Source organism: Biomphalaria glabrata, chromosome 8 (assembly GCF_947242115.1).
Source record: "Biomphalaria glabrata chromosome 8, xgBioGlab47.1, whole genome shotgun sequence".
Taxonomy (NCBI): domain Eukaryota; kingdom Metazoa; phylum Mollusca; class Gastropoda; family Planorbidae; genus Biomphalaria; species Biomphalaria glabrata.
In genome coordinates this window covers 19,035,976-19,057,938 of record NC_074718.1, presented here as the reverse complement: position 1 = coordinate 19,057,938, position 21,963 = coordinate 19,035,976, and the positions used below count along the sequence as shown (strand labels likewise).

The following is a 21,963-nucleotide window of genomic DNA, read 5'->3' as shown; positions in this document are numbered from 1 at the left end:
GTAGAAACTACCAGGAAAAGTAGACTCTGAATGTAGAAACTACCCGGAAAAGTAAATTCTGAATGTAGAAACTACCAGGAAAAGTAGACTCTGAATGTAGAAACTACCCGAAAAGTAAATTCTGAATGTAGAAACTACCCGGAAAAGTAAATTCTGAATGTAGAAACTACCCGGAAAAGTAAATTCTGAATGTAGAAACTACCAGGAAAAGTAGACTCTGAATGTAGAAACTACCAGGAAAAGTAGACTCTGAATGTAGAAACTACCCGGAAAAGTAAATTCTGAATGTAGAAACTACCAGGAAAAGTAGACTCTGAATGTAGAAACTACCCGAAAAGTACATTCTGAATGTAGAAACTACCCGGAAAAGTAAATTCTGAATGTAGAAAATACCCGGAAAAGTAAATTCTGAATGTAGAAACTACCAGGAAAAGTAGACTCTGAATGTAGAAACTACCCGAAAAGTAAATTCTGAATGTAGAAACTACCCGGAAAAGTAAATTCTCAATGTAGAAACTACCAGGAAAAGTAGACTCTGAATGTAGAAACTACCCGAAAAGTAAATTCTGAATGTAGAAACTACCAGGAAAAGTAAATTCTGAATGTAGAAACTACCAGGAAAAGTAGACTCTGAATGTAGAAACTACCCGAAAAGTAAATTCTGAATGTAGAAACTACCCGGAAAAGTAAATTCTGAATGTAGAAACTACCCGGAAAAGTATATTCTGAATGTAGAAACTACCAGGAAAAGTAGACTCTGAATGTAGAAACTACCCGAAAAGTAAATTCTGAATGTAGAAACTACCAGGAAAAGTAAATTCTGAATGTAGAAACTACCAGGAAAAGTAAATTCTGAATGTAGAAACTACCAGGAAAAGTAAATTCTGAATGTAGAAACTACCAGGAAAAGTAAATTCTGAATGTAGAAACTACCAGGAAAAGTAAATTCTGAATGTAGAAACTACCAGGAAAAGTAGACTCTGAATGTAGAAACTACCCGAAAAGTAAATTCTGAATGTAGAAACTACCCGGAAAAGTAAATTCTGAATGTAGAAACTACCCGGAAAAGTGGACAGATCTTTACCTTTTTTTGTGGAGCATGAGAAGAAGCCACTATTTTTAATTGGTATAGAGCTGTTGGTGGCTGGTTCTTTAGAACGTAAGGTTAAACAACATTATGAAATCAAAAAACAAATATGGCGATATTCCTAGTTTGAGTCGCGAAGAAAACATATCTATAAGTTACGTGTAGAGATTGTCAGGAAGAGGTATATCCCCTTGTTATGAATGCGAAGTGTTGCACGTGTTGTGAACTAAGTGATTAAGTCTTCGTTGAATGTGCGAGAGAATGTGTTAAGTCAGTAAGGTCTTGCTCCCGGTCCAGGAAGGTTGGACGTTTACTTCCTGGACTGGTATTTATGCATTTATATACTTAAACGTTGATGGACTGGTGTTTTGTGTATTACTATTTCATAAGAGTGATATAATTGTGTGCTTTATCTAGTATTAAAGTATTATTGATATTCATGAATATAAGGAGTTGGAGTTGATGTATATTAAGTGTTCGTATTTGAGTTAAGCAAGTATTAATGAATTATAATTGAGTAACCAAGAAGTATCAAGCAAGTATTATTTAGTATTCAAGAAACCCGCTAGTGAGCCAAGTTAAGAAACACAAGAACAAGAGAGCCAAGCAGCATATATATATATATATATTTGAGCCCTGACAGAGATTAAACTAGGATTTACGACACTATTGGACATGAAGGGACAAGACAATGAGTCGGCGGTAAGGGCATGCTACAGAGTTGCTCACATTTGGAAGCCTTTTTTTTCTATGGCGAATGCGTAAAAAGGGGGCTACTATCAGTGATGGTAGAAATGTGTCATGAAAAATAAGAATAGAGCTGAAGCCGTCTCACCTTTTCGCAAGACAGAAATCTCCATTTAAAACATCTTGACAGAGCGCCATTGTCTACTGCCGCCAACATATCTGATGTCGCTTAACTCTTGCTACTTTAGAACAAGAAGAAATGAAGATGTTTTACTTGACAATGAAGTGCGCTGGTTAAGCAAAGGAAAGTTTCTAAAACCTTTTTATGAGACAGGAAACTGACAATTTATGGCGGAGAAATACCAGCAAGTGCCTCAACGACCCCTCATGGTTGTAAGATTTGGCTTTTTAAAGTGACATCACGTCATATCGAAATGAACTCAACAAACTACAAGACAAATTAGTGGATTTTCTATTGATAAGTTTGACATAATTAGAGCTTTAAATACGAAATGGCAACTGATGATTTAGAAGGTGGAAAGGGAAGAAATGTTTCGTAATCGCCTGACAAACATCTCGATGTAGTGCTTCGATATGGTGCCACATCTAGGAGGTGGAAATTTAAGAAGTTGGTTTCGGATAAAATTCCTACATCCCATGAATTAGTGTAAGTACTATAATAACATTATAATCCAGAGTTTCTAATAAAGGTGCTTAATTTTTATTAATTTGTTTAGGTAATTTTTGGTAACCGCGAAGCAAAATTATAGCGGAATAAACTGTTTTATATAACAAATTGAATTGAACTTTATTACATGTACATAGTCTTTGCTATTACCTAAACTCATAACATCGAACGGAACCCGAATTCGAACTTTGGATCTAACCGAACCGAACTGACCCCAAACTTTAAAAGATGGGTTCGATTCCCATCTCTAGTTAAAATTCAATCCAATAAAAAAGCGACTGTAGGAAAACTAGTCAACGAATTTCATGAGCGTAGCCTTGGGGGGAGGGGGGGTAAGGTTGAAACATCCTTACAATAAAAAGAAAAGCAAAACTACAATAACTAAATTCCATAAGCGTAGCCGAAAAGGGGTTTGTGGTTGGCCCCCCTCATTTAAACTAAAGCAAAACTATAATTACCATCTGAACCTAACTATTTGTTTTTAGCCGGTTTGTGTAACCCATTAATAAAGTAAATCTACGAGAATTAAAGTCATAAAATGTAAAAAAACAAACAACTAAATCAAACAACTGTCATTTGAGTTTCAACACTATTCCAAATAAAACATGTCACACATTGATTTGTTTTTCTACCAGTCACTAGGCTCCATTAAAACAATTTAGTGAATAGAAGATTTAATATTTGACCTACAATTTTCGAATAGAAGAGTAACAGGATATTGCACTGTAGGCACCTCAGTATATGCATTTTTTTTAAATTTTAAATACAGGAAATAATGCTTGGCGCCAGGGCTCCGTCCTGAATCTCGCTTTGGGAGCTAAAAGTTCCTGGAATTAGTGGAAAGACAGCAGACATATATATATATATATATATATATATATGGTTTATAGATTCTGGTATTCAGACATGAGTGAAAAACCATGAGGGGGGTTTAGTTTAATTTCCTAAATTTTCTTTAATTATTTGAGCAAGTAGAAAGTACTAGTGTCAGACATGCAACTATTTACCTTTGTAGTCCAGTCAACCTTCCTTTTTCTCGACGTTTTCTAGTCTTGATATTACAGCTGACCAGTGTCCATGTGAAAGCTAGTATCAGAAGAATACAACTGAGTCTTCTAGAGAAGTCCATGACGAGTAAGAAGCACACGTAACGAGTATGTACACCTATTTGAACACTATTTGACTTTAGGGAATTGTTTTGAGTGTCTGCACAGTACTTACGGCTGTCCAGTGAAGTCAAATATTTTCTTTTCAATTTTAGAACTACCACCTCGGAAGATCACTAAAATAAAAAAAATATTGGTCAGTTATCATGTCATGTAGCTAGCACTTCAAACAAAGTATTGGTCAGTTATCATGTCATGTAGCTAGCACTTCAAACAAAGTAATGGTCAGTTATCATGTCATGTAGCTAGCACTTCAAACAAAGTATTGGTCGATTAACATGTCATGTAGCTAGCACTTCAAACAAAGTATTGGTCGGTTAACATGTCATGTAGCTAACACTTCAAATAAAATATTGGTCGATTACCATGCTATGTAGCTAGCATTACAAATAAAGTGATCTCTTTTCGCTAAAAGTGACATCATCAATGCGATGTAATGGGACTGTACATGAGAAGAACTAATTGTCTCGGAAACCAGAGCGCGACAAGAAAGATTGAGTGATGCAGTCATCAATAGCCTGTCCCAGTTCAACACTTAGAATCGAGCTTTTGAAATATTTAGCAGCATCCCGTTAAGACTTGACCGTTGATTCAGACAATGCAATTGTTTGACAGTCCGTACAACTATTGTTTGTGAGGTAGTGGGTGTGGGTGTGTGTGTTACAGAGAGAGAATAGGGAGAGAGAAGGGAGGAAGAGAGAGTCTACAAACAATCAAACAATGTCTCTAGTCAAGATCAAACAATGTCTATAGTCAAGATCAAACAATGTCTCTAGTCAAGATAAAACAATGTCTCCAGTCAAGATCAAACAATGTCTCTAGTCAAGATAAAACAATGTCTCTAGTCAAGATAAAACATTGTCTCTAGTCAAGATAAAACAATGTCTCTAGTCAAGATCAAACAATGTCTCTAGTCAAGATAAAACAATGTCGTTAGTCAAGATAAAACATTGTCTCTAGTCAAGATAAAACAATGTCTCTAGTCAAGATCAAACAATGTCTCTAGTCAAGATCAAACAATGTCTCTAGTCAAGATCAAACAATGTCTCTAGTCAAGATCAAACAATGTCTCTAGTCAAGATCGTACAATGTCTCTAGTCAAGATCAAACAATGTCTCTAGTCAAGATCAAACAATGTCTCTAGTCAAGATAAAACAATGTCTCTAGTCAAGATAAAACAATGTCTCTAGTCAAGATAAAACAATGTCTCTGGTCAAGATAAAACAATGTCTCTAGTCAAGATCAAACAATGTCTCTGGTCAAGATAAAACAATGTCTCTAGTCAAGTTTTCTTGTTTTTAAGTGTTTCTTAACATCAATGAGAAATGGAATACTAAATTCTTCCAAAATTACTCCAATGATCATAAGAACATGTGATAGATATGGTCAATGCTTGGAGACAGAATCACGTGATACTTCAATGTACATCATTGTTAAGTCTTAAGACAAAAATGTTTCAATAATTTTAATTATAATAAAGATACGAATGTTTTATTTTGAAATATTTTTTGTTTTGACAAATATATAAAGAAGTAGAATAAAAATCTCTTCAAGACAAAGTACGTTAATTTTAAAGAAGTAAAACTACACTCCTGGTGAACTCTACTGAGCAAAAGAGCTCTACTGAACTAAAGAACTCTACTGAACTAAAGAGCTCTACTGAACTAAAGAACTCTACTGAATTAAAGAGCTCTATTGAACTAAAGAACTCTATTGAACTAAAGAACTCTACTGAGGAAAAGAGCTCTACTGAACTAAAGAGCTCTATTGAACTAAAGAACTCTACTGAGGAAAAGAGCTCTACTGAACTTCAAGAGCTCTACTGAACTAAAGAACTCTATTGATCTGAAGAGCTCTACTGAGCTAAAGAACTCTATGGAACTAAAGAGCTCTACTGAACTAAAGAACTTCATGGAGCTTAAGAATTCCATTGAGCTAAATAACTCTATGGAGTTAAAGAACTCTACTGTGCTAAAGAACTCTACTGACCTAAAGAAGAACCAAAAGTTCAGTTTTGTTTTTGAAAGGCGTTTCGAGGTGAAGGACGACTTTAAAAAATTGTCTTCAAAATCTTTCATTCATTTCAAAATCACATTTAGCGATTTCTTCAAAAAGAAATATTCAAGTTTCTTGTATCGCCTTCACTTTACCTTCACCTATCCCTTAGTCTACTGAACCGTTGGGGAGTTGTTGACCGTCTTTCTTCATTCCTTGATTTCTTTGGATAGACCTTCTTTCAACGCCAGACCTGTCCATTCTTTTATGTCGCTTTCCATCGCTTTTCCTGTCTGCCTCTGCTTCTTTTTCCTGGTACTGTTCCTTGAAGGAAGTACTATGGCCATAGAGTTTTTGCCTGCGTTTTTTTTTTACAATTGTTAGGTCACCATGGGGTCCAATCGCTGTAGTAACCCTGTCTCTAATCTCTTTGTTTGTGAGACGATCTTAAAATGTGCTACCTAGGATCCTTCTGTAGCATCTCAATCACATTGCTAGGATCCTCCTCTCTAGCTCTGCAGTCAGCGTCCAAGATTCGCAAGCATATAAGACTGTGGCCATGACAAGGAGAGCATCAGTCTGATTTTGGTGTCGAGGGCTATGCCTTTACCCTTTCTTTGTCTTGTATCAAATCAGCAACTAGAAAAGTGAAGATTTGGCCAAAGACGCCAGAAGCTCATGCGAGAAAAGAAAAAGTTGCACAATAAAAACAATGACCTAAACTCAACACAATAGGCACATTCTCCAGTTTGTATGTCATAACATAAAACGTTGAGGGAAGCAACTTTAAGAGAAGCAATCACTGAATCCATTGTAATTGAAAGCTTTAATACTATGTATACTTTTAAATTGAAAACAACCTCAAAGGATTAATTTTTTGTAGTATGTTTTGGAAACTTTAAGTCCCCCTAAATACAGACACTCCGTGCCTTAGCAAGAAGTATTTCTCTACAGTCATCTTTTCTAAACTTCTTGAACAAATCAAAGGGTGTAATCTATCAGAAAGCACCAGAGGAGTAAGTTAGAATATTGATTAATTTGTATCAACCCAGTTCTAAAGTAGCATACAATGGAACTCAAAGGGGCATGTCGTCCACACAGTTCTAAAGTAGCATACAATGGAACTGAAAGGTGCATGTCGTCCACACAGTTCTAAAGTAGCATACAATGGAACTCAAAGGGGCATGTCGTCCACACAGTTCTAAAGTAGCATACAATGGAACTCAGAGGTGCATGTCGTCCACACAGTTCTAAAGTAGCATACAATGGAACTCAAAGGGGCATGTCGTCCACACAGTTCTAAAGTAGCATACAATGGAACTGAAAGGGGCATGTCGTCCACACAGTTCTAAAGTAGCATACAATGGAACTGAAAGGTGCATGTCGTCCACACAGTTCTAAAGTAGCATACAATGGAACTCAGAGGTGCATGTCGTCCACACAGTTCTAAAGTAGCATACAATGGAACTGAAAGGTGCATGTCGTCCACACAGTTCTAAAGTAGCATACAATGGAACTGAAAGGGGCATGTCGTCCACACAGTTCTAAAGTAGCATACAATGGAACTGAAAGGGGCATGTCGTCCACACAGTTCTAAAGTAGCATACAATGGAACTGAAAGGGGCATGTCGTCCACACAGTTCTAAAGTAGCATACAATGGAACTCAAAGGTGCATGTCGTCCACACAGTTCTAAAGTAGCATACAATGGAACTCAGAGGGGCATGTCGTCAACACAGTTCTAAAGTAGCATACAATGGAACTCAAAGGTGCATGTCGTCCACACAGTTCTAAAGTAGCATACAATGGAACTGAAAGGGGCATGTCGTCCACACAGTTCTAAAGTAGCATACAATGGAACTGAAAGGTGCATGTCGTCCACACAGTTCTAAAGTAGCATACAATGGAACTCAAAGGTGCATGTCGTCCACACAGTTCTAAAGTAGCATACAATGGAACTCAAAGGGGCATGTCGTCCACACAGTTCTAAAGTAGCATACAATGGAACTCAAAGGGGCATGTCGTCCACACAGTTCTAAAGTAGCATACAATGGAACTCAAAGGGGCATGTCGTCCACACAGTTCTAAAGTAGCATACAATGGAACTCAAAGGGGCATGTCGTCCACACAGTTCTAAAGTAGCATACAATGGAACTGAAAGGTGCATGTCGTCCACACAGTTCTAAAGTAGCATACAATGGAACTCAAAGGGGCATGTCGTCCACACAGTTCTAAAGTAGCATACAATGGAACTCAAAGGGGCATGTCGTCCACACAGTTCTAAAGTAGCATACAATGGAACTCAAAGGGGCATGTCGTCCACACAGTTCTAAAGTAGCATACAATGGAACTCAAAGGGGCATGTCGTCCACACAGTTCTAAAGTAGCATACAATGGAACTCAAAGGGGCATGTCGTCCACACAGTTCTAAAGTAGCATACAATGGAACTCAAAGGGGCATGTCGTCCACACAGTTCTAAAGTAGCATACAATGGAACTCAAAGGGGCATGTCGTCCACACAGTTCTAAAGTAGCATACAATGGAACTCAAAGGGGCATGTCGTCCACACAGTTCTAAAGTAGCATACAATGGAACTCAAAGGGGCATGTCGTCCACACAGTTCTAAAGTAGCATACAATGGAACTCAAAGGTGCATGTTGTCCACACAGTTCTAAAGTAGCATACAATGGAACTCAAAGGGGCATGTCGTCCACACAGTTCTAAAGTAGCATACAATGGAACTCAGAGGTGCATGTCGTCCACACAGTTCTAAAGTAGCATACAATGGAACTCAAAGGGGCATGTCGTCCACACAGTTCTAAAGTAGCATACAATGGAACTCAAAGGTGCATGTCGTCCACACAGTTCTAAAGTAGCATACAATGGAACTCAAAGGTGCATGTCGTCCACACAGTTCTAAAGTAGCATACAATGGAACTCAAAGGGGCATGTCGTCCACACAGTTCTAAAGTAGCATACAATGGAACTCAAAGGTGCATGTTGTCCACACAGTTCTAAAGTAGCATACAATGGAACTCAAAGGTGCATGTCGTCAACACAGCTCTAAAGTAGCATACAATGGAACTGAAAGGGGCATGTCGTCAACACAGCTCTAAAGTAGCATACAATGGAACTGAAAGGTGCATGTCGTCCACACAGTTCTAAAGTAGCATACAATGGAACTCAAAGGTGCATGTTGTCCACACAGTTCTAAAGTAGCATACAATGGAACTCAAAGGTGCATGTCGTCAACACAGCTCTAAAGTAGCATACAATGGAACTGAAAGGGGCCTGTCGTCCACACAGTTCTAACTTAGAACAAAAAATCAACTTGTATTTCATTGACACAGCTCGGAGTCTCTCTCTCTCTCTCTCTCTCTCTGTTATAAGAGTTGGACATTCATCGACACGTGACACGCACACCCAGCTGACCATTATTAACACACGTCTTCTTCACTTTTGTTCTCTCTCTCTCTCCCTAGTTCGCTCACCCTCACTCATTATTTCTTGCTTAGTTTGAGCTTGTGTGTGTGTGTGTTTTTAATCAGACAATGTCTGTGTATACTACACATTCGCACACACACACTTCAAAATACACACAGAGTGCTGTATTCTATACGACACATTGTAATCCAAGCTTTTATAGAGTCCATTAGTTCGTACACGTAACAAGTGAGTGTCAAGTAACGAGTCTCTCTCAATGCTAGTATCTAATCTTCTAGATCATAGCTTATGTTCATACACTTTGGAAACAAGCAAATGATAATTTTATCTTACAGACCAAACATTTTTTGAAGTAATATTGCTTTCAGTTCTGGGCAGTGCGGCAGCATCCAAGGCGCGAAGGGGGTTCAGTGAACCCTGGCCCATGACAAATAGGGGCCCACTTAAAGGGCGCCGAAAATTGTGATAAAAAATGAAAGCACCAAATGTTCTCAACTACAGAAAACAAAATGATGCAGAGAGTTGTCCTAGAATGTAGACCAGTTTGTAATGTCCATTAGTCACTCTATTGCAACATTAAGGAAAGAAATCGTTTAATGTTCTTCTAGTTAGTTTGTAGAGCTATTTCTTGGTTATCTTCAAGTACATTGCAAGAACTTTTTGCCATTTTTGGGTTCTGAATAAGTGTTAGTATCAATTCTTATAATAATGTGGTCAAACATAATTAGCTCTTATACAAGTAAAAAAAATTTTTTTATCATTTTGCAAATTACTAAATCAACGCATTCAAAGAGCGTAGCCAATGGGGGTGGAGGGGTGGTTTTCGAGACTTATGAAACCTTTCACACTTTCACCAGTCGCGCCATCTATACAATGTGTGAATAGCAGACGTGGACCTTCACTTTGTTAGAAGAATAGCAGACGTGGACCTGTACTTTGTTAGAAGAATAGCAGACGTGGACCTGCACTTTGTTAGAAGAATAGCAGACGTGGACCTGTACTTTGTTAGAAGAATAGCAGACGTGGACCTGTACTTTGTTAGAAGAATAGCAGACGTGGACCTGCACTTTCTTAGAAGAATAGCAGACGTGGACCTGTACTTTGTTAGAAGAATAGCAGACGTGGACCTGCACTTTGTTAGAAGAATAGCAGACGTGGACCTGTACTTTGTTAGAAGAATAGCAGACGTGGACCTGTACTTTGTTAGAAGAATAGCAGACGTGGACCTGCACTTTGTTAGAAGAATAGCAGACGTGGACCTGCACTTTGTTAGAAGAATAGCAGACGTGGACCTGTACTTTGTTAGAAGAATAGCAGACGTGGACCTGTACTTTGTTAGAAGAATAGCAGACGTGGACCTGCACTTTCTTAGAAGAATAGCAGACGTGGACCTGTACTTTGTTAGAAGAATAGCAGACGTGGACCTGCACTTTGTTAGAAGAATAGCAGACGTGGACCTGTACTTTGTTAGAAGAATAGCAGACGTGGACCTGCACTTTGTTAGAAGAATAGCAGACCTGGACCTGCACTTTGTTAGAAGAATAGCAGACGTGGACCTGTACTTTGTTATAAGAGTAGCAGACGTGGACCTGCACTTTGTTAGAAGAATAGCAGACGTAGACCTGTACTTTGTTAGAAGAATAGCAGACGTGGACCTGTACTGTGTTAGAAGAATAGCAGAAGTGGACCTGTACTTTGTTAGAAGAATAGCAGACGTGGACCTGCACTTAGTTAGAAGAATAGCAGGATAGTGCACAAAATAATTCCATTGTTAAAGTTCATAATACAGGACTAAATGGTGCCAGATATGTGCATGTGTACTAAATGGTGCCAGATATGTGCGTGTGTACTAAATGGTGCCAGATATATGCGTGCATGTGTACTAAATGGTGACAGATATGTGCGTGCATGTGTACTAAATGGTGACAGATATGTGCGTGCATGTGTAGGCTACTAAATGATGCCAGATATGTGCGTGCATGTGTACTAAATGGTGCCAGATATATATATAGGTTGTGCCTGGTACTTGCTGCTTGTTAACCATCCACAATAAAATGTACATAGGTTGTGCCTGGTACTCACTTCTTTTGTTTGGTAATAGTAAATAGAAAACAGTTGTGCAATTTAGTAAGCGAAGTAGAAAGAGTCACGTGACATCACGGACTTATGACGTTTCAGAATAGAGTTAGGGTTATACAATAAATAACAGTAAGCTTTTGCCGTTAGAAGAGATAATGTGATTGTATAGATAGTGAGTGACAGCTAGTTGATAGTGAAGTGACTGCTAGTTGATAGTGAAGTGACTGCTAGTTGATAGTGAAGTGACTGCTAGTTGATAGTGAAGTGACTGCTAGTTGATAGTGAAGTGACTTCTAGTTGATAGTGAAGTGACTACTAGTTGATAGTGAAGTGACTACTAGTTGATAGTGAGTGACTGCTAGTTGATAGTGAAGTGACTGCTAGTTGATAGTGAAGTGACTGCTAGTTGATAGTGAAGTGGCTGCTAGTTGATAGTGAAGTGACTACTAGTTGATAGTGAAGTGACTACTAGTTGATAGTGAAGTGACTGCTAGTTGATAGTGAAGTGACTTCTAGATGATAGTGAAAATGGATTTATTGACAATCATCCCTCGTTTGTAAATAATCAGTGGGAATTCTACAACTAGTCTATCCCTAGTAAATCTGCTTGTTTGTTTAAGTTTATCCCTAGTAAATCTGCTTGTTTGTTTAAGTCTATCCCTAGTAAATCTGCTTGTTTGTTTAAGTCTATCCCTAGTAAATCTGCTTGTTTGTTTAAGTCTATCCCTAGTAAATCTGCTTGTTTGTTGAAGTCTATCCCTAGTAAATCTGCTTGTTTGTTGAAGTCTATCCCTAGTAAATCTGCTTGTTTGTTTAAGTCTATCCCTAGTAAATCTGCTTGTTTGTTGAAGTCTATCCTTAGTAAATCTGCTTGTTTGTTGAAGTCTATCCCTCTAGTAAATCTGCTTGTTTGTTGAAGTCTATTCCTAGTAAATCTGCTTGTTTGTTGAAGTCTATCCCTAGTAAATCTGCTTGTTTGTTGAAGTCTATCCCTCTAGTAAATCTGCTTGTTTGTTGAAGTCTATCCCTAGTAAATCTGCTTGTTTGTTGAAGTCTATCCCTCTAGTAAATCTGCTTGTTTGTTGAAGTCTATATATATGGCTCCTTTTGTCTCGAAAGGCAATGGATGCGCCCAAGTGAGTCACTGGTTTTGGCTTAATCTTGATAGGGGGCAGAATCTGGTGTGGCTAATCAAGCCAATTCTAGAACGGCAGACTTTGCCACAATTCGTACATTTGTATGCCTCTGATTTAGGGCTAGCAGACAGGGCAGCTTTCTTTTTTTCCCTCTTGATTAAAGCCGCTTCAATTCTTTTGTTCTCAGCAAGGGTCGTCCCAGCACGCACAGTCTGTCTCCATGCACTCCGGTCTTTGGCTATGTTTTCCCACATACTTTCACTGATGCCTGAGGCTCTCATGTCTCGCTTGCAGACATCTCTATATGTTAGTCTTGGGCGGCCCTTGGGTCTGACTCCTTCCACAAGCTCAGCATATAAGATATCTTTCGGGATTCTACCATCTGGCATGCGGGTGACATGTCCGAGCCAGCGTAATCTCCTTTGTGTCAGGAGAGCATACATGCTGTTCATATTGGCCAGTCTCAAAACTTCCTGATTGGAGACATGGTCCCTCCAAGAGATGCCCATTATGCGTCTCAGGTAGCGCAAGTGGAAACTATTCAATCTGTGCTCTTGGTACATGTATGTTGACCAGCTTTCACTGCCATAAAGGAGAGTGCTCACAACACAGGCGTTGTAGACTAGGATTTTGGTCGCTGTGGTCAATTTACCATTTTCCCAGACGCGCTTGGAGAGTTTTGCCAATGCTGTGGTAGCTTTTCCTATCCTTTTTGTCAGCTCGATGTCTAAGTCTAGGTTACTGACAATTGTTGAACCCAAGTAGGTAAATTCCTGCACCACTGAAAGGGTGTGGTTCCCAATTTGTATTATAGGTATTTCTGCAACGTCTTGTGCCAGGATTTCGGTCTTGGAGAGACTTATAGTAAGGCTAAACTCTTGACAAGCAGCTGCTAAGGCGTTCACTAGCTTCTGTAGACCTCCTTGTGAGTGAGATACGAGTGCCGCGTCATCGGCAAACAGCAGCTCCCTTATCAAGATACGACGCCTTTTCGTTTTGGCTTTAAGACGTGCCAGGTTAAAGAGCCTTCCATCGGATCTGCTATGGATGTATATTCCGTCTTCCAGGGATTTAAAAGCACTGGATAGTACGACTGAGAAGAAGATGCCAAAAAGTGTAGGGGCCAGTACACATCCTTGTTTTACACCGCTTTTAATGGAGAATGGCCTGGAGGAAGAACTTCCAAACTGAACGGTGCCCTGCATATTTTCGTGAAAAGCTGACACTAGTTTTCTTAACTTATTTGGACAGCCGATTCTCTCTAGTACAGCAAACAGACCGCTTCTGCTAACAAGGTCAAAGGCCTTGGTCAAATCAATAAAAGCTATGAAGAGGGGCTGCTTTTGTTCTCTGCTCTTCTCCTGTAGCTGCCGCAGAGAGAAAATCATATCTGTTGTAGATCTTCCTGCCCTAAAGCCACACTGCGACTCTGGATAAACACGATCTGCCAGGATCTGTAATCGCTTTAGTAACACTCTAGCAAAAGCCTTTCCGACTATGCTAAGCAGTGAGATACCTCTGTAATTGTTACAATCAGAGCGGTCGCCTTTATTTTTATAAATTGTAACAATGTTGGAGTCTTTCAATTCCTGGGGGACCATTCCTTGTTCCCAGCACAAGCTTAGCAGTTCATGGAGTGGTTTGATTAGGGCATGTTTTCCAGCCTGAATTACTTCAGCAGGAATGCCATCTCCTCCGGGTGTTTTCCCATGTGCAAGCATGTCAATGGCAATGCTCAGCTCCTTTACTGAGGGCGTTTCGTCTAATTCCGTCAAAACTGGAAGTGATGGGAAGTTGGAAACAGCATTTGGTGAGATGGCGTTTTCAATCTGGTAGAGTTCTGCATAGTGTTCTACCCATCGTTCCATTTGCAGCGCACGATCGCTGATGATTGAGCCATCTTTTGACTTGAGTGGAGCACACTTGCTGGTGTGAGGTCCAAAGGCTTTTCTCATGCCCTCATATAGTCCTCTTATGTTACCACAGTCGGCACAAGATTGAATATCTTCGCATAGCTCCTGCCAGTATTTGTTAGCACATTGTCTCGCTACTCTTTGGGCATTGTTACGTGCAGCTCTGAGCCTTTTTAAGTTGCTTGGGGTGGGATCCTTCTTGTAGATTAGCATGGCTGCTCTCTTGTTCGTAGTGGCAGTTTCCATTTCTGGTAGATTAGCTTCAAACCAGTCTTCGCTTTTCTTGGTTTTGTTTCCAAAGACCAGTGATGATGTTTGGTAGATTGTATCACGCATATACGTCCAGCTTTTTTCTACCTCAGTCACAGAGAAGTTTTTAAAAGCTTCCTCTAATTTGTTCTCAAATTCGGTGCAAAGATCAGGATTTTTTGTGCTAGTAGTATTCAGGCGTGATTTTCTTTTTCCCTGTGAAGTGTGGATCTTAGTTGGCAGCAGTCTTGTCCGGCATGACACTAAAGTATGATCAGTATCACAATCCGCGCTTTGGTAGCTACGTGTCAGCAGTATATTTCCAATGTCCTTTTTTCGTGTCAGTATCATATCCAGCTGGTGCCAGTGCCCAGACCTAGGGTGCCTCCATGAGACACAGTGCTGTGGTTTTGTTCTGAAGTATGTGTTGGTAATGCAGAGCTTATGGTATGTGCAGAATTCAAGCAGTCTTTGTCCGTTCTCATTCATCTTTCCGATTCCAAAAAGCCCAAGACAGTCTGGCCAGGTAGTGTGATCTGATCCTACTCTGGCATTGAAGTCACCTAGAAGGATCATATGTTCTTTTTGAGGAATGTTTGCAATGGCTTCTTTGAGGTCTTCATAGAACTTGTCTTTGTCCTCCTGAGGCGAGCATAGTGTGGGGGCATAGGCACTAATTAGAGTGACTTTTCCAGATGCTGTCATCATACTTATGCTTAGTAGCCGTTCCGAGCCACCAACTGGAGGGACTATCATGGGAAGAAGACTGTTCTTGACAGCAAAGCCCACACCATGTATTCGAGTCTCATCCTGTGCTTTCCCTTTCCAAAAGAAAGTGTAGTCAGTCTCGCGGAGCATGCCGTTTTCGGCCAGTCGGGTTTCTTGCAGGGCTGCAATGTCAATATGTAGCCTTTTTAGCTCGTTGTTTATAACTGCCGTCTTCCTTGCATCGTCGATCTGCCTTAGATCATCAGTGAGACCAGGACACATTGTCCTGACATTCCAAGTGGCCAGTCGCATGACAGGGATTTTCTTTTTCAGTTTAATTTTTCTTCTTTTGTTGCTTGGTGCAAGTTTCCAGCCTACTTGTCGTTTTAAACTAAGCTCTAAGCACCCATTAGAGCAGGCAGGCTGTGGCGGATCAGCACCTAACTGACTGGGGGCTGCCCAGGTTGAGGCGGGCGGTAGCTGATCAGTGAGGCGCGAAGACCTCTCCCACCGTCAGAGACAACCCGTGGCGTCCATACATTACGCCAATCAAGTTGGACTTATAACCCGTAACTGTTGTCTCCCGTGTTGTTTTAGCCGCTTTGCAGCAGCACCAGAGTTTCCTCTCCGGGGCGCATTCCTGGGCCTTGGATAAAGGGGTCATGGGTGGCCCATGCGTCATGATCCCTCTCTCGACCTTGCTGATGTGATCCAAAGGAACGCATCGCATTACATTTGGCACCAACTCAGTTGCAGAAGCTGCCGGAGGGAATTTCATAGCTGATACTCCCAACGCCTAAGGGGCTTCACTCCTGATTTCTCCTCGAGGTTGAAGTCTATCCCTCTAGTAAATCTGCTTGTTTGTTGAAGTCTATCCCTCTAGTAAATCTGCTTGTTTGTTGAAGTCTATCCCTAGTTGTTTGTTGAAGTCTATCCCTCTAGTAAATCTGCTTGTTTGTTGAAGTCTATCCCTCTAGTAAATCTGCTTGTTTGTTGAAGTCTATCCCTAGTAAATCTGCTTGTTTGTTGAAGTCTATCCCTCTAGTAAATCTGCTTGTTTGTTGAAGTCTATATATATGGCTCCTTTTGTCTCGAAAGGCAATGGATGCGCCCAAGTGAGTCACTGGTTTTGGCTTAATCTTGATAGGGGGCAGAATCTGGTGTGGCTAATCAAGCCAATTCTAGAACGGCAGACTTTGCCACAATTCGTACATTTGTATGCCTCTGATTTAGGGCTAGCAGACAGGGCAGCTTTCTTTTTTTCCCTCTTGATTAAAGCCGCTTCAATTCTTTTGTTCTCAGCAAGGGTCGTCCCAGCACGCACAGTCTGTCTCCATGCACTCCGGTCTTTGGCTATGTTTTCCCACATACTTTCACTGATGCCTGAGGCTCTCATGTCTCGCTTGCAGACATCTCTATATGTTAGTCTTGGGCGGCCCTTGGGTCTGACTCCTTCCACAAGCTCAGCATATAAGATATCTTTCGGGATTCTACCATCTGGCATGCGGGTGACATGTCCGAGCCAGCGTAATCTCCTTTGTGTCAGGAGAGCATACATGCTGTTCATATTGGCCAGTCTCAAAACTTCCTGATTGGAGACATGGTCCCTCCAAGAGATGCCCATTATGCGTCTCAGGCAGCGCAAGTGGAAACTATTCAATCTGTGCTCTTGGTACATGTATGTTGACCAGCTTTCACTGCCATAAAGGAGAGTGCTCACAACACAGGCGTTGTAGACTAGGATTTTGGTCGCTGTGGTCAATTTACCATTTTCCCAGACGCGCTTGGAGAGTTTTGCCAATGCTGTGGTAGCTTTTCCTATCCTATTTGTCAGCTCGATGTCTAAGTCTAGGTTACTGACAATTGTTGAACCCAAGTAGGTAAATTCCTGCACCACTGAAAGGGTGTGGTTCCCAATTTGTATTATAGGTATTTCTGCAACGTCTTGTGCCAGGATTTCGGTCTTGGAGAGACTTATAGTAAGGCTAAACTCTTGACAAGCAGCTGCTAAGGCGTTCACTAGCTTCTGTAGACCTCCTTGTGAGTGAGATACGAGTGCCGCGTCATCGGCAAACAGCAGCTCCCTTATCAAGATACGACGCCTTTTCGTTTTGGCTTTAAGACGTGCCAGGTTAAAGAGCCTTCCATCGGATCTGCTATGGATGTATATTCCGTCTTCCAGGGATTTAAAAGCACTGGATAGTACGACTGAGAAGAAGATGCCAAAAAGTGTAGGGGCCAGTACACATCCTTGTTTTACACCGCTTTTGTTTGTTTAAGTCTATCCCTAGTAAATCTGCTTGTTTGTTGAAGTCTATCCCTCTAGTAAATCTGCTTGTTTGTTGAAGTCTATCCCTAGTAAATCTGCTTGTTTGTTTAAGTTTATCCCTAGTAAATCTGCTTGTTTGTTTAAGTCTATCCCTAGTAAATCTGCTTGTTTGTTGAAGTCTATCCCTAGTAAATCTGCTTGTTTGTTTAAGTTTATCCCTAGTAAATCTGCTTGTTTGTTTAAGTCTATCCCTAGTAAATCTGCTTGTTTGTTGAAGTCTATCCCTAGTAAATCTGCTTGTTTGTTGAAGTCTATCCCTCTAGTAAATCTGCTTGTTTGTTGAAGTCTATCCCTAGTAAATCTGCTTGTTTGTGGAAGTCTATCCCTCTAGTAAATCTGCTTGTTTGTTGAAGTCTATCCCTAGTAAATCTGCTTGTTTGTTGAAGTCTATCCCTCTAGTAAATCTGCTTGTTTGTTGAAGTCTATCCCTAGTAAATCTGCTTGTTTGTTGAAGTCTATCCCTAGTAAATCTGCTTGTTTGTTGAAGTCTATCCCGAGTAAATCTGCTTGTTTGTTTTGGATGTGTAGCTCTCGCATACAGAATATCGCAGCACTTATCAAGTAATCCAAGTGAGTGAATGTTACAACAAGTCAAGCACAGCCAACAGAAGAACACAATCCTAGTACTTATTGTTGAATACATTCTACACCAGCATGAAGCGCTTACATGTATTTCCTGTCCTCAATGTCTAGATAAAATATTTGTATCCTACGTTAGCTTCTAGTCTCTTCAAGTCACAGTTCTATACCAGTACAGAGAAACTATAAGAATACATATCATATAGGACTCCAACAGAACACTTCATCATATGCAATATGTATGTTGCCAGTTAAGTAAACACTCTACTGAAAGGATACCGCGAGACGGAGGCAGGGAAGACAACCGATGCATTAGTCTGAAACAGGATATAATTTGATTTGATTGCACACTGGGTGTCTAGCATCAAAAGTCACTTGTAATAAACCTGGCTATATACTGAATGTCGGTTAACTTTACTCAAATGAACACGCACAAAGCAGCTTCCAGACATCCACGAGAAGCCTTTATACTTTATATTTGTGCACATAAAAGTTGTTGTTTTTTTTAACTTTTAAAATAATTTTCATCGTAGTCAGAAAGTAGTCATCGATAGGAGGAATTTTGTTTTTTGGCCTATCATAAAAAAAATATTTATGTCATTAATGAACAAGATCAGGTCATAAAGAATACAACAATTTGGTGTCTAGAGTTTATGAACAAGATCAGGTCATAAAGAATACAACAATTTGGTGTCTAGAGTTTATGAACAAGATCAGGTCATAAAGAGTACAACAATTTGGTGTCTAGAGTTTATGAACAAGATCAGGTCATAAAGAGTACATTAATTTGGTGTCTAGAGTTTATGAACAAGATCAGGTCATAAAGAGTACATTAATTTGGTGTCTAGAGTTTATGAACAAGATCAGGTCATAAAGAGTACATTAATTTGGTGTCTAGAGTTTATGAACAAGATCAGGTCATAAAGAGTACATTAATTTGGTGTCTAGAGTTTATGAACAAGATCAGGTCATAGAGTACAACAATTAGGTGTCTAGAGTTTATGAACAAGATCAGGTCATAAAGAGTACAACAATTTGGTGTCTAGAGTTTATGAACAAGATCAGGTCATAAAGAGTACAACAATTTGGTGTCTAGAGTTTATGAACAAGATCAGGTCATAAAGAGTACAACAATTTGGGGTCTAGAGTTTATGAACAAGATCAGGTCATAAAGAATACAACAATTTGGGGTCTAGACTTTCCTAAAGCAAATGGTTTCAGTATTTAAAACTAAATGTTGAGAAAGAATTAAATCTAGCAGAAAAATCTATTAAACATCAAAATCAGATTTAAGTACACAGTTACAGCACATTTAAAAGTCTTGCATGTTGATCATGTTTGCCTGGCCCTGTGTCTACTAACACGTCTATTGACTAAATCCATAAGATCGAAGGTCACAATGACCTCTTAGGCTATGGCCAAATTTCAATTCACGGTGCCCCCGCTGCGGGGAAGAAGAGGAAACCGTGCCTCATTTTCTGTTTGACTGTCCCAGACTTGCTGATCTCCGCCTCGACAGGTCTGGGAAACCAAAAATTCTCGACCTGTATGGTGACATGTATGCACTACGCAAGACAGCAGGGTTTCTGTCCAGGGCTTTTGCAAGAGAGGATTTGAGCCTCTCAAGCCCTCATTCTAATGGAGTTTGATGATGATGATGACCTCTTAGTCTAATCGAACAGACATCCCTGTAAAGCTAACATTGATTCGACTTATTTTGTTTTTCTTAAATAAATTAGAATTTCGCCTAAAAGTATTGAGCATTTATACTCGACACAATGTCGTCATGTGAATGTGTTAACAAGTCAATGACTCTACTGTCACTCCTTTTCAAATGTAGATCTGCCATTGCAGAGATTCTTCAAAAGCTAAATTACATTTAGATGAGTGCAGAAGTAAAATTCATTAGTCATGTCCTAAATCTTGTATCCAGGTTTAGGAAGTTGTTTTGTTTCTCGAAACATGTTCAATTAGCTTCGCATTTTTGTCTCTGTTTATCTTCTTTTAATAGCCTTTTTTTTTCTTTGACGCCTCATTTCACTTCTGCTCACTATTCGTACAGAAGTACCAATCCTGTGCCAAGCTCATGTATAGCAGATGTCAATAAATTACGTAAAACATTTTTTCTAAGAAGTTTTTTACGTCCTTGACCCCAAACCATTCTACAGGTCGACACAGTGAACACAAACCTGAAAAATAGGACGAGACTATAGAAACAATAGATAACTATATAATCTTCCACGTTCATAAGCTCTCCACTAGCAGAGTGGTTACCGTGTTGGCTTGAGAAGGCTTGTGCCATGAGTTCGAATTCAGGACGTTCCCCCTGTTTTAAATGTGTATAAATGCTTTTTTTATTGTTAGTCTAGATCTATTACAAATTTAATCACATGACAGCTATGCTTAATATAAGTTTTTTTTTTTAAAGTATTAAAAAAAACTACTTTCTTGTTTAACTCATTCTACTCTGACGTTTTTGTGACTACGGGTTAACAGTTGTAGGGTCATCTCCTTTAATTTATGTTCATTATCTACCAATAGTACATGAGAGAATCACGAAGACTAGTGATGCAATGTTTATCAACAAAGACACAAAAACTCCAGTGTATACATCTTTTATTTGTTAGTGTTGAAATGTTTTTGTACTAAGTGTGACGATACGAAACTTGCATGCAAAAGTTCATTTGAGTTTTTCCCAGCAAATCGTGAGAAACTTTAAATTTTAACTTAATCAATTATTTTCTTGTCCACCCATAACTAAATTCTTATAGAATTTATCTCCCCTCGCACTGTTTCTCACGGAACGAATCTCGACGTAAAACATCAACTAGCTTCTCTGGGGCTAACTAGTAATTTTTAACCGCTGTACAGGTGACCAGCACACAATGGTCGCGGCACCAGCGCTACACGCAGCGGCTTAATAACTTTTCACACCTATTCACTTCCCCCCCCCACCCCCACAGTATACGCATCGCTCTAAGATAGCGTTGCACTCGGGCTGGACAAATACATATTCGCCTTAGTCCCTACTCTCATGGTACAGGCCATAAATCTGACCTGACGCCTGGCATGTCCAGTACATAGATACATGTGAGAAAATCAGCTAGCTTTCTTCCCCACCCGTTAAACAAAATGCCCCAACTATATATAAAGAGGGACCCAAGCATTCTGAGTTAGGCCCGCTAGAATTCGTACATTCTCCCCTGTTAGGAAGTTTATTAGTGATGTTTCATTAGGGACAAACGGGTGAGTGTAAACATTTTACTATACTTATTTTATCTTATAGGAATGTGTGAGTACACATTAGTACACAACAACGTTCCCCGTCATTACATTATGACTTTGTTATGTATGTACATTGTACTATTTTATGTCGATGTTATATCTTCATATAGTATTATTAAGGCCGCTATGGTTGTCTACGTTTGAAGCCATAGTTATTATATTTGATTAGTTATGTTTCATCCATTCCTGTATCTTAGTGATTGATGTAAACAATAACCTTTCTTGAATCTAAGTACTGTCTAAGAACTTAGATCACAATGCTTTACACTTACAGAGCCCATGTGAAATAAATCATTTCACATTTCTATTATGTCCCTCATACATATTATTATGTCTCACACGCTTGTGAACTTATAGTTCCTTGGATGAGTTTAATTTTGATTAATTATATCAAACCCTTATCATTGTATCTCAATCCCTAGTATTTTATTTTCATCTTATTCTTTAGTATATAATATTCTCATTCTCCATTCTACTATAACTGATTACTTGTCGACGTAATCTCATTCAATGGATGAATCTTGACTAATATCATCCTACATTGTATGATAACCCATTTACTGTGGTTATCTTACTTGTATTTTGTTTGCTATTGAGTTATACGCATGCTTTAAGATT

At 39.5% G+C, this 21,963-nt stretch overlaps 1 protein-coding gene across 5 annotated transcripts in view; it reads right to left on the bottom strand.

Moving 5' to 3' along the window:
* Positions 1–21,963, bottom strand: part of LOC106073838 (glycine receptor subunit alpha-2-like) — a 124,203-nt gene that overhangs the window by 35,220 nt on the left and 67,020 nt on the right. Inside the window, exons 1-2 of one of the 5 annotated variants that reach the window (XM_056038648.1) lie at positions 3,470–3,605; positions 1,923–2,016 (exon numbers count right to left, since the gene is read on the bottom strand). The exons of 3 other annotated variants lie outside the window; for them this stretch is intronic. In XM_056038648.1, coding sequence (XP_055894623.1) covers positions 1,923–1,972 — 50 coding nt within the window. In that variant the 5' untranslated portion in view covers positions 1,973–2,016; positions 3,470–3,605. Of the gene's footprint in view, positions 1–1,922; positions 2,017–3,469; positions 3,629–21,963 lie in introns of those variants that run through there. One more of the 5 variants, XM_056038643.1, reaches the window with a different exon arrangement.